Genomic DNA, 19,768 nt, shown 5'->3' with positions numbered 1-19,768 from the left:
CTATATACTACATGGTTATACTTTCTCAAAACCAATTCGGAGGTCAAAGAAAAGTGGTGGGAAATGAAAAAAAAAAAAAAAAAAGGGATACGAAGCGACTCGAGCGATACGCGATCACCAACCGACGTTTTTTTTTTTTTTTATCAGCAGCCAAACATCGACGGTCCACGGAACTTTTCCGAGAGTAGCTACGTGGCTATACATGTGTACCTTATACACCTACGCGGAGATATGTAAGTGCCCCCGATCAACCTGTATACATATATATAGTTGGGCAACGATAACGTGATGTTTCAGCTTGGGATATTACGCTCCCAAGACTTAAAATTGTACAAATTTAATTTAACCGATTGCCGACGAATGAAAATAGTGGGGCTTGAACGCGAGGAAGAAAAAAAATTTCGTCCACTCATTCTTGAAAATTACTGTTTCAAAACCCACGTACCTTCATCTCCACGTAACCGTGGCGGGGAAGGAGGGGTATTAAATTTATACTCGATTCCGCTCGTCACCTTTTCAAATCTCGTCTCGTCTCGTTTGTTGTTATTTATTCCTCGCCTCGGTGTGTTGTTTTGGTATATTATTACGTACTCACACGGAGAGAAAAACGAAAAATCTTGAAACTAAATACTCGATGTATATACCCATACCCTTATGAGGATGACGAGGCCCTCCATAGGATACTCTACTTATTTAGCCACAATTTCAACAATTTAAGTTATATGTCTGTACAAAAAAAAAAAAATGATCAGATTCCAACATTTTAAAGTTGTTACACAATTGTTGACAACAAATAAAAGTTGCACCATGCTTACCTATACCTACACATAGATAATAAAGTAACGTTAAACGAACAGGTATGTCGAATTCGATACTTGGTCCACACGTAGGTATGTATGTATATAGCACACACCATACCACACCATATACAATGTGCACCTATATATAGTAATCTATAAGGCTAAATAGACGCCACACAGAGCCTTACATATATATATATATATATCTCACATCCTCAATTAGCCGCGTGTGGTGTATACATATATACGACGGAATGCGCGCTTCTTCCTGTAACAATTTCTATACGTGTATACCTATACGTATACATAAATACATCGTACAAGGATATCGATTATCATCTGTACGCGTATTTTTTCTTTTTTGTTTTTTTTTTACATACACTACCGATAATACGAACACGCGGGCGTGCCATGTGTAATAAACGCGAGAGAGAGAGGAAGTGAAAATTTTCTCCGCCCGCAGCGCGGATAAGTGTATACGTGTAATGGTATTATAAAGCGAGAGAGAGAGAGTATACGGCTGGTGTAATGGTGTTGCTGCAGGGTATGTATATACTATATATATACAGTGTGCCGTTTCACTTAGCCACCCGCGAGTTTCATTGACGAATTAATTTTCACTCGGTTGGCTTCGACGTGCACGACATGTACGGAAATTCATGGCGACATTATTTATTTATTTATTTTTTTTTACTTTTCGCAGCGAGCTGAATGACTAATAAAGGAGTTTGCATATACGTGTCCCGTTTTGCGTGACAATACGTAGACATACGTGCAGCTTTGACAATTTTTTAAAGTGTTTTCATGCAAAAGTTTCGTCGAAAAGCACAAAGTGCCCGGGTGCTTTACATCGAACGAGGATTTTTAGCTTGTGTACACTATCAAGCGACCCGATCGTCTACGCGCCCCTTTTGTGGGTGAACATAAATATACAAATAACAAAGAGGGAGAAACGACAAATAACGATATTATTCTCCGGTTGATGTACATATTTATGTTTTCGTCCAACTTGACGAGTGTGTAGCGGTTAAGGCGATCGGTACGAAAAATCGGTAGACACGCGCCTAAAAGGTCGAATCAAGCGCAGACTGCGGTTGATGCTCTATATATATGCGGATGAAGAAGAGAAATAATAGAAATACCGAACAGCGACAAAAAGAGAAGGCGTTGCCCAAAAAATCGGTATGGTTTGTACTGCACCCCGATATATATAAGGCAGTGGTGAATCGGCAGTAATAACTTTAACTTCCCGGAGCTCGGCCGATTCGTCACTTGGCACGGCGCGTTTCAAAAGCTCACGACACGGGCGGGGGGGGGGTTACACGCATTATACGAGTTTAACGATTTAGCTGGGCGTTTCGGTTTTCTACTCGCTCGTGTATACAATAACGCAACGCGGGGCCGTTCAATCGCTCAGAGTCAAAGATCGATTTCTCTCCCCTGCGTGTGTATATATATATATATATATATATATATATATATACGGGGTTTTGTTGAGAAATTAAAGGTTTTCCTCCTCGAAAATTTTTGCTCCTCGGGGGAGGCGAATCGTATATTATATATAATGTGGTCTTCCTCGAACTCGCTGAGCCAAGCGTGTACTTGTATATATCTATAGTCGAGACGATCGGCAAAGTCTTGGGGCCCAAGGGGGGGTTTTGCCAAATTTACAAAAGGTGTTTAATTGTCATAAACAAATTGGGTGTGTAAGAGGGTGAAAAAAAGATTTCCAAGCACCGGTGGGAGAAAAGTGTTGACCGGCAAAATCTGTGGCTTTCGCGCAGACGGCGCTCCTTATTTTCATGAAACCTCGCGTTCCAAAAAGTATAATGATCCAATATACGATTGTGGGAGTCATAAAATTTCTCGCTTTCGAATTCGGCAACAGTTCATGGATGATTATCGCTCGTTCGGTAGAAAACGAGAAAACAACAGTATAGTACAATTTTCCCGGATATTTTCCTTGGACGAGACGTGTGTCACTCGGAAAAAGCGACTTGTTATCTCATCCCAGAAAACTACAATACACATACGCTTGGTATCTTAATCCTTTCGAGCTAATTGAACTGTACGTGCTAAAGTTACGGTGAAAGCCGATTTTTCCCGTCAATGACAAACAAACCACTTGGCCGTGGTCGTGTATAAATTGCAGTGCAACAAGGCCCTGTACATCATTTGACAAATATCGCTTTATTTGGTAACAACTTGCTCCAAAGTGTCCATACACCCTACACCGCTCGTGGACTTTAAGCAACACCGACAGCGTTTTTACTTGTCTTCCAAGGTAAGTTAATTTTTTTTCTTTTCCATTACAATATGATACTTGTGGCGTTTGTTACTCGTTGTGCGTATGTAATCCTTTGAAAAGCTGGATATGCTGTAGGTACTAAAATGCGCATTTGTTTACAGGTATAATTGTCGTTAATATGTATAGCCAGCAATTTGGATCCGCCTCACCGAAGCGCGCACCTTGGTGTGAAAAAAAAGTGCCGTTGACCTACGACTCGGGCAACCTCAGCCTGGATCGGTTGTTCGCCCACTACCTGGGCAAGCAGGCGCGTCGCTGTCGCAACGAGGATCGGGTGAAAACGGCCATGGCCACGGTCAAGGAGAGTCCCAAGTGTGCCCATGAACCTCACCTTGGGTGTGATCGGTGGTGCCAAGAGTGGACCAAGCCCGCGGTCCATCCAAACGAGCACTTGTATCGCCAGGTCCACCCGTTCTACGAGCAGATATACGATCGTTACCGCGAGGATGTCAAGAGAGCAGCTACGGGATTCCGGTGCACGTGCATGGCCAGGGGCTCACCCTTCGACCTGTGCTTTTGTATGAACAACGACAGACTGGCGAATCGTCCGAGGAGCGTAGCTCGCAAGCTCAGCTACGATGACTGCGATGATGTTTGAGATGTTGGGCGATTGACAGATTTGGAATTTTTTTCACGCCTAGTGCTGTTGTGCCATGTGGAAAGACATTTTGTTTATTTTGTCGTCCATTGGGTTTTCACTGCGTTTTTTACCGCCCACACTTTTATACGTACATAAGTGGAAAAGTAAGTTGTTGGACAATAGAATGGATATGAATGTTAAACGTGAATATAAATGTGTGTATGTAAAAAATGTAGCGATAAGTTGATAATAAACAATACGTTTGCAAAACTATTGGTTAATTTTTTGCGTACAATGTGCACAACCATTTTACCAATACAGGGTATAGTATATTTACACCTGCTGAAAAATGTCAAATTGAGTTTTATCCCAATTGTAATTGTAAGTGACAATGTAACAGATAATTACAATTTATTTTATGTCACACCTAAAATTATTGTTAAATTATCAAAAAATTCGAGTAACTTGTACTAAATACAATCAAGTATGACCTACCTTACTTTAAAAGTCTTCCCTTTTTTTTTCCATGATAAATATTCGTTTCAACAGTCCAAAAAAAAAAAAAAAGCAACTAATCAATTTCTTGAATCGTTCGCGGTCATGCAAAACGTTGTGACGGACCTACGAGTACATTGACGATTTTTATTCGTATTGAATGAAATTTTAACCCTAATTGGCGGCAATACGAAGGAAAAACCTCGTACTTATAAATGTTAAAGGTCTGAGAGGATAAAATTAAAAGCCAAGCGAGAAATGCAAACATTTAATTCGTAAACAAATAAACTCAGTTACACCCGATGCGGCCACACCTTTTACAGATTCGGGGGGGGGGGGGTGTGAAAATGATGGTGCTGCGGGGGACCTCGATCCCTTGGCCTTCGCACACTGCAACAACGCAGTGTACAGCGTGTCTCTCTTGCTACTTGAGAATTCTCGCAACAAACGGTGACATGCTAATGTAGTCCTTCTTCTTCGCGGGGACGAAAAAAACAAAGGATATATATATAGGTATACATTGGCTCGCTTGCAAGGACAATCGTGCCCCGGTGCCTCTCGAAAACAGAGATAGGAAACGCTTCAAAGGACACGTACGGAAGCGCCTAAGCGCCACCTAGCCAACTACCACGGAGCTAGCTTCGTGGGTTGATTTGCATAGCTAGCTACTGGCTAGCTATAATCATATTATAAGTATATATATACACAGCAGACCAGGCACAGAACGCAAAACAATCCACGTTTACTTTTTTTTGATAATTTTAGAGATATACATCAATTTTTACGTAAAAACGCGATAATGCTGAACAAGTATATAAATACATACGCATAATATGTTTATAGCTAGCCAGTAGCTAGCTATGAAAATCGACTCATGGAGCTGGCTATGTGAGTTGATTTTCTTAGCTAGCTACTGGCTAGTTATAAACACATTATACGTATATGTTTATATAATTTGACGACAAAATGATTTATTTGTTCAGTATTATCGCGTTTTCACGTAAAAATTGATGTACATCTCTAAAATTATCAAAAAAAAGTAAACGTGGATTGTTTTGCGTTCTGTGCCTGGTCTGCTGTATATATATATTATACGTTATTATGTTGCTGATTTATGGACGAGTGGCACGATTTTTGGGGCGTGCTATACCTACACATGGTTTTTATGACCCGCGCCTTATTTCCATCGGGGGGGTGGGTATATAGTGTACCATATGTACGAGTTTGGCTGTAAAGAAACGGGCTTCATACGTGCAATTGGAGGAGGACAAAAAGTTTATGTAGAAAACGTCATTACAGTGACAAAAAAAAGGAAAAAAAAATGCGAAGTTTCTGCAGCGTGAATACAAAAGAAGAGGAATGGCATCAGAAGCCGCGGAGGAGCCGATAACGAAAGCGTCGTTGCCTTAGTACGTACAACGTGAATCTTGATAAGACCGTTAGGGAGCGAGAAAAAGAAGATGATTCCTATATACGTACCCCTTAAGGGCGTAGGTATACGCGATACAATATTTACTCCTTATATACAGGAGCAAAACATGTGTGGTAGGGTGGTTACTTTGCCGGCCAGCCTTGCTTGGTAGCTGCGTGTGTATACCTATTATTGATATTCACATTATACATATATGTGAAATACCTTCTTCGTGTACGAATTGGTTGGAAAGACAATGTGCACATGTTGTGTGGAAATTTGAACACATTTAAATTTCCCTCCAAACGTGGGTACGTCTTCGATATACTTATAGGTACTCGTGCAACGATTTTAGGAGCCGTTTATTGGTCAGACTATATTTTACATATAGACACTCTCTATGAATTTTTGAACCAGCGCAGCTTCAGTAACTGCTGCTTTTAAGCACATCTGTATTATTATATGGCTAAAATGTTTGTAGTCTATGATAAATATAAACTCTCTAACTCTAAAGTACCAATAACGTAAGAAGATCTCGTTGCTCTCGGACGGTTTTTGACCACTTGAAAAAAAAAAAAAAAAAAAATACTCGATTCAGCTATATCGCTTTTCATTTCAATTGTTGTTGTTGTTTTTTTTTTTTTTTTTTTTCAACGATCATCAAGTGCATGTAACCCGCACTCGAGAGTCCATTACGTGCGCGTGTGGTTTGAGAAACAACGGCAATGAAAAAAAGAACCACAGAAGAGCACCTCTTGCGCTTTAATTATTTAGCAGTAAAAAGAAAGAGAGCCAAGGGCACGCTCTTTTGTAGCTTTGGGTGGTGATACTAGCTTTGGACACCCGTGCACAATTGATATGGTACTAGTACCGTTAAAGCAACAAGTCAAGAGTTTTAATTGAAAAGAAAAATATTCTAATGGAATGTGTGTGCATTTACCTATAAAACTCGTTCTTGTCCATAATTATATACACGTGTACAAGCTCGTGGGTGATCGTATATAGGTATTGGGTTTTGGTTTTTTACGACTTCCAGAGCAAAGAGTCGAAAGAAAAAGGAGACGAGGTGGGCTGGGTTACACGTAGGTATACATAAGATTTTTCGACTCCTGCCCGATACCCTACATACATATGCTCGAAAGCTCCGGGTTTTTTTGGGACTGTAGAGAGAACAGTATATCCTTCATCCTAATCTCGAACGGGTATACGTGACTCTCGCGAACCGTGTGCTTATACATGCACAGCACCGAAAACAAGCAAGAGTCGAGAGCGATTGTTGTGTGGAAAAAAAAAAAGAAAAAAAAATAATGTGAGAAAGAGGAGGAGAAGTTTAACTTATCCGCGAAACTCTTTTTCCTCGGTGCTCCGGAGAGAGAGAAGTCGTCCGTGCATGGCAAGCCACCATATATATACATACCGACATAAAGGGCCGCTCCGTGTGTAGCTTTCATTGTTTCGATTATCCTTTTCTCGGTCTTTTTCTGTATATATTGTATGTTCGCCAGAGAGAGAGAGAGAGAGAAAGGACAAAGAGCGACAAAAGTATACACAACGTGTGTGTACATGTATATAGCTTGGGTCGAAGGGAGGAAGGAGGAGGTGACTCTTTTCTTTTTTTTTGTTCTAAACGTTTTTTAGACCATATAATATATAGTACTCGTTCACGACAATCCCCGTGTGTTTTGAACCTCCTGCGGAGCGCTTGTGTGCTTCCCCGACATTGTTACCGGTTATTGGGTTGTTTTGACGATTTTGCTTCCCCCCCTCCCTGCAATTCTTTGCGAACAATAAAAAAAAATTGCGAGTATATAAAATATAATATACGTACATGCGTATCACACGCAGCTTCTGTCATTGATTGTACGCATATATTATATACTGTATGAGCATTAAAAAAAAAAACAATATTATACGCGCGTGTTTGTGCGGTGCAAAGAGGGGAGGCATCGTCGTCGTGTACGAGTCTTCGAGTTTGCCCTTGGGTTGCAGTTTGCCGTTTGCTCTTGTCTTGTGGCCTTGACTCGTAACTCCCACTTTCCTTTGGCTCTCCGTGGAGTCTGTGTACTTACCTATACAAAAAAAAAAAAAAAAAAAAAAAAAAAGCCATACATACCTTCTTTTCTCTCTCTCTACCTCCCCCGTGCGCGTATATATATATATATATAGGTGTACTCTCGGAGCCTCGCGCGTACATGGGTGGGCGTGTGGTATATATCCCAGCCGCGCTTTCTACAACTAACCCATTAACCCCGTGATTTTCACGAATCGCCCCGAGCGGCGACACCAGCGTGATACACCCATTACACCGTATACGTCATTGCTTTAAACGTTGGCTATATTATACGGATGTACATTACAAAATTGAGTGTTTAAATGGTTATCGATTTGCCGCGTTGGTATATGTACCTTTTTCTCTTATCATATAAGCAATTCTGTAAAAAAAAAAAACAAAAAAAAACCTAGTTGGGAGTCCCCCGGGAAATAATTTTTGTTCCGAAGGGCGATGATGTTTCCTTATTATTCAAGTTTCTCCAGGAAGCTAGACAAATTCCTGGAGGTTCATGTACCTACAGCTTTACTAATGGTACGAGGGCGTGACACACGCATTTTTTTTTTTTAAAGCCTTTTTCCCATCTTCCCAAAAAAAAACAACTGAAAATCACCCTAAGCACAACGCTTTGAAAAAAATTTTCCACCCAAAAATATTTTTTCTCCCCCCCCCCAAAGGACCTCTCCATACTGCGTAGTTTTTGTTTTTTCGTGGAATTTCTCATTACAACCGCAAAGGGGTGTGCACGCGCGTGCAGAGAAACCATAGAACATCACCCCTCGAGCACCACCCAACTATACGCATCAACAGCGAATCGCGTATATAATATAAGTATATATAGGTACACAATCAAAATAAAACTACACTACGTGTGCTTGGATACAATCACGATTTACGATCCTGCGTGGGGGGGGAGGGGGGTTACCTCCCCAAAGCCCCCCATACTAGCTTCTGATACGGAAAAGTCGGAAACGATAGGCTCCACGAGCCAATACACCGATTAAGAGCTGTACGCGGCGTAATAACCGCGGTAGGATCTGTGAACAAAAAAAAAAAAACCCCATCGTAGCCGCGGGACGTGGTAATAAGAGAGTACAGGGAACATTACCGAGTGGAAGGAGAAATAATGATAATAATAAGTATCGGGGATTAAACGAAAATGGACAGGATTATTTATGCGACGGAGGGAGGAAAAACACAAGGCGATTCGTGATTAAAATGCCCTTATATAGAGGGTGGTGGCGTTAATTTTGGGGTTCTCCTTGGAGTATAGAATATATGTAGGGGTATGAACAAGGGAGGATACAATAATTATACTGTAAGAATTTGGTACCTGCATATACTCAAATTTCTTGGAAAAAAAAAAAAAAAAAAAAAAAAAAAAACAACTAACAATGAAACCCCTCGTTGATTTTTGTTTGGCAGCCGAGTCGGACATCTGCACGTTCGCCCAGAGAACGGTGCACTTCGATTTGCCGAGGCGGACGGAAAATTGTCTCTTCACCGTGGACACGAGGCCAAAGGCGCTGAGGCAGCTGTACGAGGCGGCGGCGGCGGTGGCGGTCAAGAGCCTCGATTCTCTGAGGAGGGACAGGGACGCGATCAGTCCGATCGACATGTTCATATGCACGCCCGTCCTCGGGAAGCGGCGCTTCAGGCGCGAGCAGAGCTTCGACATCGAGTCCCGAGTCGTAAGTTTTTTTTCTTTCTTTTTTTTTTTTTTATCCCTTTCAGTTTTAATAAATATACGAAGCGCTGAAATGTACGTTTTTGGGAACTCGACCTTTGTAGAAGAATCGATCAATCCGAGGGACGATTATTACTTGGCTATATATTTCGTCGTTTGGGGGGAAAAGGTATGTGACGATTAAAAAAAAAAACAAAAAAAAACATTGTATATACCCTCGATCTTAAGTGTTAATAAGTACACGATATACTGAAATTGTCAAATAGTATCTATTTCGGGATGAAAAATGTCACTATTTGAGTATAATATCAAAGTCAATTTCGTTATTTCCTACACAATACTTTATTGTTCTACTAGTTGAAGTTTCGTTAATTTGATTACTCGTGATACCCAAAATAATATTGAAGTATAGGCTATAACAATTCTCTTTAATCGTACTATGGTATGTCTTATTATTGGATCACTTGTTAACATTTGGAACATTACATTCGCTAGTAAAACTAAGAAAATAGGGAAAAATTTCAGAGAAATTATGAAAATTTTATTGTAATATTCAATCATTGATAGTTCATTTATTTGTGTTAAAAAAATCGTCTAATTATCAAGCTCTGACCAATTGGTACCTTTTTCCTTACAAACGACGATATGGAAAAGATCAGGTAAAAAAGATTTGTTATAAGGGACAGTCTTGATCTCACTTCTCTTGTTAATAAAAAAATAAGGAACAGACGAACAGGTGTTTTTTTGTTTGTTTTTTTTTTCCACAAACGCTGGAAGAAAGTATAAATTTCCGATTCCAAGTAAGACGAATCAATGAAAATTTTAATGGAATCGTCTAAGGTTTGGGGATCCAACAAAAATGATAACACCACAAAGTCACGACAGGAAGGGGGCGATTATTTGTAAATTCAACCGTAATTAAATTTCTTCTGTTTGTAAAGTATTACTGTAAACTTTTCACAGTCACTTATTAAAAAAAAGAAAATCGAGGGGAGATCAAACAATTTTTTTTCCATCCATTTCCACCCACTACATTGTTATAGGTACTGCTGTCCCCCCCGATTGTGAAACCAAAAGCTGGGGCGGCGTTTTTGTTTTGCACGTACGCGTTGACCATAAAAGCATCCGTAATTTGGATTATATCCAAACGATTAAAACAAGCTCGATAAATGGACCCTTTTTGTTTCTATGTATATGAACACACATACCCGCACGTCAAACATTTTTGAAAAGCGATACAAATGAAAAGAAAAATACTTGTGCACTTGACCAAAAAAGAAAAAGAAAAAAAAAAACGAGGGGACACCCCGTAAAGACAAGATTGTTGACAAACAAAGTGAGTCACAGAGTGTCGAACCGGGAGAGTCAAAACGCGGCGGGGAGAGAAAAATCTGGCAACGCTGGAATTCCACCCGCACTCCGGGGCCCTAAGTGTACATGTATACATATATGTACTACCGCTCGGAGAGCAAACTCGACGCGCCGCCGCGCCGGTAGGTCCCCTGTACAAGAACCACTGGGACCCCGATCTCTTTCTCTCCGTATGTATAGGTATACACATGAACCCGAACACGTACATTTCTGGATAATATGGATGGATTGGATGGACCCTCTCGGACTTGCATAACACCCTTTTTTTTTTTTCTTTCTTTTCGTGTGTTCACATATACATGCCCACCTGCGTGGTGAACGATGTTTTGAAAAATCTCACTGCAAGTATATTTACTTTACCGATCTCTCGATGTAAAAAAAAAAAAAACAATAATAAACAACGGAGCTCGCGTTTATATATAGAATCGATGCAAAAATCCCTTGATTATATCATATGCACACGTGTATATATATTTATACAAGGTACACATTCGGCGAATATGTCGCGATGTTGCGTGATATGGTTGTAATGCTCCCGGGCGCTGGTCACATCATCGCGCCGATGGCGGGACAAACAAACGAAAAAAAAAAAAAAAAAAAAAAAAAAAAGATATTCCCGAGACTAATTTTCCCTCCTCCTCCACCCCTGGATTCCAGACGTGAGAGTGTATCGTGTATACGTGTACACAGGTCTCAAGCTCAAAGGTAGGGGGAGGGTCAAACTGGTTCTCGCGTACCTTTTTTTTTTTTTTGTCTTCGCCTCTCCTTTTCCCTTGCCTCGTACATATATATGTATACACTGGTGTGGTGCCTTGGCTAAATTTTAAAGCCGGACGTCGCGCGAAATCCATTCGGTCATAATACATGTGTGTACCTTTGGTTTACACTCAATGCTTCGTTTATCTCGATTAGGGTACTTACCGTACAACGCATATTATATTATTATAACCACCAACTCGGGTATTGTTGAAACCACGTGGGTTAGAAAAATGGCACTTTCCTCACCCCCGCTGTACATAATATATATATATAGGCTGTGGGTAAGGAAAAAAAGAAAGGGTTATCGCGACCTTGGTCTGTGAATTGCACCGCGGGATAAGCAGCGGAGGAGGAGGGAAAATATAAACCTGCGTGAAATGAAAGTTACTTTGCGCTTCTTCTTCGCGAATCGCAGCGAAATTTCATCGGACACGCGATGCGTTGTTATATAAGCTTGGCAGGGGGAAAAAAAAAGAAAAAAAAAAAAAGGATTTTTGATACCTTTTGAGGGAAAGTGTTTCATACGTACAGGCCCAATTGGAGACTCTTCTCTCGACGGCCAATGAGACGTATGTATACCCCCTCGTAGTCACCCAATCACTTTGAGACTCGTCACACTTGTGTTGGTTCATTGGTTGAAAAACGTGATAAAAATCATTAAAAAAAACTGAATTAAAAGCTACACGAGTACAGTTATTTACACCTATTTGAGGGTGAAACAATATAGGTATATAATACCTATAGAATGCGCATTAAAAAAAAAAAAAAAAAAAAAAAAAAAGCACCTGTAGGTATACAGTTGGTATAGGATGATGATGGGTCGGGCTCCATATACTAAAAATAAACAGGTCGCGTCGGGGGCATTATAGTTTCTTCTTTCCCTCCTCCTTAAATCCTTCGGTGTATATCATTATACAGGCTCTCCACTATTGTATATTATAGCTGTGCGGTATATAGCACACATCAGAGGGTTAACACGAGAGAGAGGTAAAGAAAGGGAAGGAAGGAAGAATGGGAGACGCGAAGGTCCTCCGGCTTCTCCTTTGCGCGGGAGAAAAAGGAAAAGATAAACGAGGGAGGCCGGTGTCATTCCTCTTTGTTTTTTTTTTTTTTTTTTTTTTTTTCCTCCTTCAAGGAAAAGATACCGCGAAGCAACCTGTGCTCCATAGGCTCCTCTCATCTTGAGTCTCCCGTGTGTGCGGCAACCTGACGCTCCGAGTGCACAGTACCGGGTTCTGTTTGATGCGCTTAGCTCCCTCTTTCACTCTTTACGCGAGGCTTTGCCATTTTTGTGCGAGCTCGAGTTTGCACGGGCGATTCTGTGCGGTAAATGTCAGTATACATTGTTAGGTGTTTTTTTTTCTACTGTAACATTGACACGAGAGCCTTCTTTTACAACAATAATTTTAATAAAAAGAAACTTTTTCCACGGTTTAAATGAATTGAAAACTAATGAAGTTTTTCACAAAAAAAAAAAAAAAAAAACAATATCAACATCTTTAAATAACGTTTGTCAGGTTGCAGCATGCGAAGCAATGTTCATTAAAATTCGTAAATTGAAAAAGTGAGCTTTCATACCTTTTCGCTTTTTTTTTTTTTGCTTTTTTTTGTGATTGTCAAAGCTGAGTTGAAATCTACTGTAAGAAAACAAAAAATGTTTTTTCAAAGGCAACTTTTATGTGTCTAGTTAATTTAATACATTGCAGTACGAAGATAATTAGGTCGGTACTGAAGGTGAATAAAAAAAAATTTATCAGAACTATTTGTAGCAGGTACTTTTTCGTGGAATCCAGGCGATTCTTGGCGATATTTTTTCTTCTCTATGCCTTCTTTTTTTTCATTTTTTTTTTTTTTTTTTTCTTGACATTGTAGTGTGGTGGAAAACTAAAAAAAAGCTTTGGACAAAAAAGTTAATTAGTATCGAGTAAACTTGCGATGCAGTGCACTTTTTGTTGATTTTTCAATTAACTTTCAGAGCTCGGCAATCACGAGGCTATCTCGTGCGTATTTGAAACAAAACAAAAGTATTTTTCTCGACTTGATTTGATCGGGCACCCGTCGCTACTGTATTGTATTTTTTTTTCGTCTCAAAACTAGTCGTCTAATCAAACGACAAAACAATTGGAACGCCGAGTCACTTGACAAGTGATCGCATTATTTGCGCAAACACATTATTTTGTGATTTTTCAAAAGAGCTCGCGTAATTTCAATGCCCCGCATTCGATAACACCCGCAATTTTGTACTGTACTGTACATTTGTCTTTTACAATTAACATTGACTAAGCACTCAAATCAAAATGAATTAGAAAATAGATACTTTTGATAAAATCAATCACAAATATGTGTAAAAATCTTTTTTTTTTTTTTTTGTACTAAAAAATTCGTGTACAAGTAAATTGATTTCAAACAAACAAAAAAAAATGTTCGTTAAACGGTTGTGAGCATATTTATACAAACATCTTATGATAATATTTGACAGTTGTTTTTTTTTTTAACTGTAACTTTTAAATAATTGAAAATGACGATGATGAAAAACGCGTAAAATCCAACATGATTATTAAAAATGCAATTAACGACGAAATAAAAATTCAAGAATTGTAATACATACGCTCTTTTTTTCCCCGCCACACATACGATGGGTGTACTTTTTGTGGAGTAACCAGGTGTAAAACTATAAAGTAAGCGTACCCGCAAACCGTCCAAAAGAGGAGAGTTAACCAGAGACGAAACCGGTAAGGTAATCCAACGCGCCGGCGTTGCGCGTAAAGAGAAAGACGTATATTATCGCGTGTGGCTCCGCAGAGACAAACTTTTTTTTTTTTTCTTCTTCTCTCTTCCGTTGCACCGACTTTTTCCGCCCCATAATCATACCACATGACACCGCCCGACGCAACGGTACATATACACTTTTGCGAAAAATATTTAAGCCAAATGTTTTTTTTTTTTTTTCGTCCACAGCCGAGGGCGATCGAGGATCTGCGCCGGTGGACGTCGGCCGAAGCTCTGGGGGACGTCACCGTAGCCGCGGACTGCGCCTCTCGCATCGTCCCGGCCGAGAGCATCGACGACACTCGGCCCGTCGACCACAAGCTCCCCAGCCCGGAGGAACAGTTGCAGGCGATCGCGCTCAAGTGAGTTTTTTAAAATTATTATATATATTTAAAATTATATATATATGTATGATACAAACAACGAAAATGTCGTTGATGCAACTAAAAAGTATTATCTTGCTCGACGAGATTGTTCACTTTGTACTATATTCTAGTGAATTTATTGGTTCTATTTCAGAACCGAGTTTTTATTTTTTTCCAACAATGGATATGAAAAAACAATAAAAACATTTTCAGCAGAACCAACAAAGTACTCCTTCATTGGGGGAAAAAATATTTCATTATGAAGCGTTGAAAAATATATGAAAACGTTTCTCGGAATCCAGAAAACATTAACAATAGTAGTTCCATACTTGCTCACTTTGAAAGAAATAATTCTCTTGGCGTGAAAAATACAGTTCGCAAATTGTTATCTCCTTGTCACCCTAATTGCATCAAAATCGGTAAACACATGAAAATACACAAACCACATCAACTCCCGCAGGTTCCCAGCGGAGGTCGTAGCCGTGGACGTGAGCGGCCGCGGCTTCAAGCGTATGTCGATGCGACGCAGGTCGATGATGCCCCACCACCACCACCACCACCACCACCAGCAGCAACAACAACAAAACCAACAAGAGTCGCACGAGACGGTCAAGAGAAGGTCGCGGCCGCGTAGGCCGAGGGGCAAGCGGCGAAACACCATAGCCGGCACGGACCAGAAGGAGATCAGGCGAGCAGTCGGCGGGTGAGTTGTCCAACCGAATCACCGATCACATATTATACATCCTATATACCGAACTATGGAGTCACTCCCCACCCCCTTTTTTTTTTTTTTTTCTTCAACAAAACAGGGAAACCACAGCCGAGGAGCCGGAAGATGCCCAGCCCAGCACCAGCGGTACGTCCAAACGAGCCCACCGGTCGGCCAGTACGGACCTTCTCGGCACCGATGGCAAGAAGGACACCTCCCCGGTCGAGAAAAAGTCCTCGCACTTTGACACCCTCAAGGCCTGGGGCAGATCCAGGCTTAAGCTCATCAGTCCCAAGTCGAGTCAGGTATGATCACCCACAACAACCCAATGAACAACCACCACTGATGTCGTTGTATTCGTGTCGTTTCAGCACGTGGATGCGAGCGGCTCGACGGGGTATCTGGCGAGCGGGGAGCAGAGGAGCTCGAGGCACTCGGCAGCGCTGGACGAGGACACCCGGGGCGTGGACGACACGGGGGCGAGCAGGCGCGCGAGGCGCGAGGCCGTCAAGTCGAACCACGAGAGGAAGCCCAGCTCGTCGAGCTCGAGTGGCAAGAGCGTCTCGAGTCTCGCGAAGCAGTCGCTGGATAATGACCAGAGGAAGGATCACCCGGAGGGTGGTCAGCAGCAACAGCAGATACCCGCGTCGTCTTTGTCGGTGGGGACGAGGCAGTCGAGTAGCGTTAAACTGAGGGAGAGCGCGGCCGAGAGACGCGAGCGCAGGAAAGGCAGTGGTCGAGCCGACGAGCCTCCGCACTCGAGCTCCGGCAACTGGAGCGCCTCGTCGGAGAGCGGCAGGGCTAGCATCGGCAGCGAAACCACGAGTACTACGCACCCGCCGAGGTTTGCATCGAGAATCTTTTTATTTCTTTCTGGGGAAAAAAGTAGTTTTTTGTTTGTTTTGTTTTTGTTTTACAAAAGGGGTACTCGTTGCAGGTCGACCACGACAGCTTCCATAGGTACGTCGTCGACGTCGCTGTCGCACGCGCGGCGGTTCAAGGGCCGCGACAATTCGGCCTCGTCGTCCGTTACCTCGGAGGGCACCCTCACCCCGGACATCATCCAGGACATAAACGCCGTGCCGTTCTCGGACGACGGGGAGACGTCGTCGGTCTACTCGTGCGACACGGAAGGCTACTACACGTCCTTTCACATGGATTCTGGTCTAAAGACGCTGCGGGAGGAGGAGCCGGCGCAGCCTCAGACTCCGATGACCAAGTCGAACGAGGTGCACTCGGATCCCACGTCTCCGGTAGCGGAGAACGAGTACGAGCTGTACGGGAGGGGCTCGACCTCGACGACTACCAGCTCGGCCGGGACGGTGTGCACGACTCTAATGGCCCCGCCACCACCCGAGCGCAAATCAAGCTTGACCGTCGTCGCCATGGTAATGATCTCGTTGTAACCAAAACTAAATGAGCATGTAAAAGTAAAAGTAATTTAAAAAAAAAAATTTTTTTATATATTGATTCAGGTACACGGACAGAAGCAGAACGGCGGTGAGTCACCGGACAGCGGCCACAACACGTCCTCGTCGCCGGTGGAGTCGGCATCTAGTCCAGCGTGCACGGGTAGGTCGTGCTCCGAGTTTGAGTACTCGGAGTCGAGCGACCTCGAGGGTTGCGAGCGCATCGAGCGAATACGCTCCAAGACGGCCATCAACACGAGCCGCATACCCTCGATGTGCGTGATTACGCCGCCGGGCTCCGATGACGAGAACAAGGATGCCGGAGGGTCGAAGGAACAGAAAAAGGGTAGGGACGCGTGCCAGGGGCCGGGGTCCGTGCTCATGTCCGCGACCGTCGGTACCTCCAAAATGGAGGTCATCAACGGCCAGGACAAGAATCTCTACGCGACCGTTCAAACTGTGATGACGTCGAGCGCCAACAGTAGTGAGAAAGGTGTGTATGAGTTTTTTTTTTTTATTTTATTACAAACACATTACGAAAATTTCCATTGTCGTTCTAGCAGCAGCAGCGGGAGTTACGGCAGTCGGTCAAAACGCAAAGATCAGTCCTCTGAGTGGTGTATTGGGCAAGCTTCGGGGTGTTCTGCCAGGCAGAAAGCATCAGCAGAAGCCGAATCAGGAATCTGAGTACAGCATACCACAGCTAGACTCCGGCGACTATGTGACCATAGCCGACGTGAGGAACAACAATGACAAGCGACAGCAGCCAGAGTACGCCGTGACTACGCCAACGACCGTGAGACCGGCCAACGTCACTTACGCCAACGCGGACGTATTTAAAAGGGACGCGGAATACGTGAGCCTCAGCGAGTTGCCGAAAAAGCCCGACTCGTCGCTCGAACGGAGGAGACAGGGGGCCAGAGTGACCCTCGACTCGGAGGGCAAGGTCGTTTACTCCTCGGACAGTCTCAAGAGACGAAAGGGCGCCCACACGACCTTCAATCCCGGTAACCACGGAATTTCACCCTGAAAAATCCCTCGTCGCGCCAAACCCTGCATCACGTAACTTTCTCTCTTCGCTCAACAGGACCCTTTGTGAAGGAGGGACCCTCGTCGCCGGCATCCTCGCCGCTCCTGCACCGCGCTCAGATAACTCCCCGTGTGGTTCAGCGCACCATTCCCGACGCCGTCGATGGCGACATGAAAAAAAAGCCGAGCCCGGAGCCAACCAGCCAGCCCCAACAGCAGTTGGGCAAAGTCATCATCCGAGCGGCCAAGTCTCCCGACCGATCCGTCAGTCCGGATTACGTGAGGACACCGGCGACGGTGGTCGGTCCCACCCCCACACCGAGCGCTACGCAGCAGCAGCGTCAATCGCGCCAGGGCGCGTACGTCAATGTCCAGGGCAGCGACGAAGGTAAGACAGCGACCGGCCTAAGCAACAAGCGCCCGCCAACCGCGATCGGCAACGGCACTCGCAAGCCGATCCCGAGCAAAACAAAGGCCAAAGCCAATCACCCGAACGGCGGTTGCAACGGTGGCGTCAACGGCCCAAAACAACCGAGCCGAACGGTAGGAGCGCGCGACGAAGTCAGAGCCTCGGATCCTAACGCGGCGAGGGCGACGCGCTTGCACCCGATGACCCTGCGCTTCAGGCCCCTAAAACCTCGTACGTCGAGATCTGAGCTCCTTCCGCCGAGTCTCAAGCCCAGCGGTTGCACGCCCAAGCTGACGCGACGCTCGGTGTTGCGGCAGATCGAGGCGCCGATCGGCAACGATTGCGACACCCCCAAGGGACACAACGGGACGGGCACGCCGCGGGTCGAGCGCAAACTCAAGCGCAGCGAGAGCTACCGCATGGCCAACAGTCCGATCATGTTCATAAAGAAGCTGTCGGCCAACTCGTCGGAGAAAAAAATCGTGCGCACGGCTTCCGAGGAGCTGAGGGAGGATTTGCTCAAGGAGAGCATCAATTACCCGGAGACGGTGGTCGCCAGTCCGGAGCCCGTGGCTGCTGGCGACGACGCCGAGGTCGGGACGTGCTCCACCTTTAAAACGACGCCCCAGAGTCCGCGGCCCAGGGCCATGGATCTTGAGCCGGCTCGCGTGCTCAAGTACACGGGCACGAGCACGGAGATCTGGTGAACGCGTGCTATACTTCTCTTTCAGCGCCACGTTGGGCTTTTTCGTTTGTTGTTTTGCTCGCGGATCTCCGTTGTTCGGCGTCTTAGATACGCTTGTATTTTTTTTTTTCTTTCTTTTTTTGTTTGCTCCACACAAGGACGTCCTTACGTTAGACACGCGTGCTCGCGCGGACTCATTATCGCTTTACGTAATCGCGCGGCACATTAGGAATTTTCCAAGGCTATGTGTCGTTTATTGAAATGCGGGAAAAACAACAGGCAGAGTTTTATTTTACGACAGTACACGCGCGCTAGTCGATGATTTTTGGGGGAGTTTGATCGCTAATTGAAATTACCGTATCGAGTGTGTGTAATTTATAGTATGTACATGTGAGTGTTACCATAATAATATATCAACGCCCAGGCAGAAGTAATATCAGCTATTCAATTATTTATGAGTGAAGAGGTAACAATTAATAAATTTCAGATTTGAGGCTACGATAATATTTATCATTGATCTATTTTATACACTATGTGCTATTTATTGGTGATTCTTAAAATGTGATTTTATTCCGCGCTCGAATAATGACAGTGAGTAATATTTTTATGAACAATTAGTTGTAATTTACGCAAATTATTATCAGTCACTGCGAAATTTTATATTATTTAACAAAAAATAGTAAACATCACAAGTTATAAATTAGTCATACTTGATAACGGTTATTGTCAGTTTTTTTATGTTACTTTCCGAGATGTCATTTAGGACGGAAATAGAAAAAATAACTGAAAGTAAGTTATTTTATTAAATCTGGACATTATTAGTATTTTTATCAATGGTCATTATTAAATGCAAGAAAAACACGACGCTTGGTACGTTTAAGGACGAAATCGTGAACTATAAAAAAAAAAAAAAAAAAGAAAAAAAAAAAAAA

General features: G+C 43.2%; 1 protein-coding gene across 1 annotated transcript in view; it reads left to right on the top strand.

Annotated features, from left to right (window-relative positions):
- The window catches only part of gukh (NHS actin remodeling regulator GUK-holder), a 75,986-nt gene that overhangs the window by 47,460 nt on the left and 8,758 nt on the right, over positions 1–19,768 (top strand). Inside the window, exons 2-10 of the mRNA XM_089595513.1 lie at positions 9,070–9,335; positions 14,420–14,592; positions 15,056–15,298; positions 15,405–15,609; positions 15,676–16,148; positions 16,242–16,692; positions 16,780–17,206; positions 17,274–17,720; positions 17,801–18,130. Coding sequence (XP_089451639.1) covers positions 9,070–9,335; positions 14,420–14,592; positions 15,056–15,298; positions 15,405–15,609; positions 15,676–16,148; positions 16,242–16,692; positions 16,780–17,206; positions 17,274–17,720; positions 17,801–18,130 — 3,015 coding nt within the window. The remainder of the gene's footprint in view (positions 1–9,069; positions 9,336–14,419; positions 14,593–15,055; positions 15,299–15,404; positions 15,610–15,675; positions 16,149–16,241; positions 16,693–16,779; positions 17,207–17,273; positions 17,721–17,800; positions 18,131–19,768) is intronic.

The sequence above is a fragment of the Copidosoma floridanum genome, unplaced genomic scaffold, assembly GCF_036245765.1.
Source record: "Copidosoma floridanum isolate Cflo_tuat_1 unplaced genomic scaffold, Cflo_Japanese_pri ptg000025l, whole genome shotgun sequence".
Taxonomy (NCBI): Eukaryota; Metazoa; Arthropoda; class Insecta; order Hymenoptera; family Encyrtidae; genus Copidosoma; species Copidosoma floridanum.
Note: the sequence above shows the minus strand (reverse complement) of the source record. Positions and strands in the feature narration are given on the sequence as shown.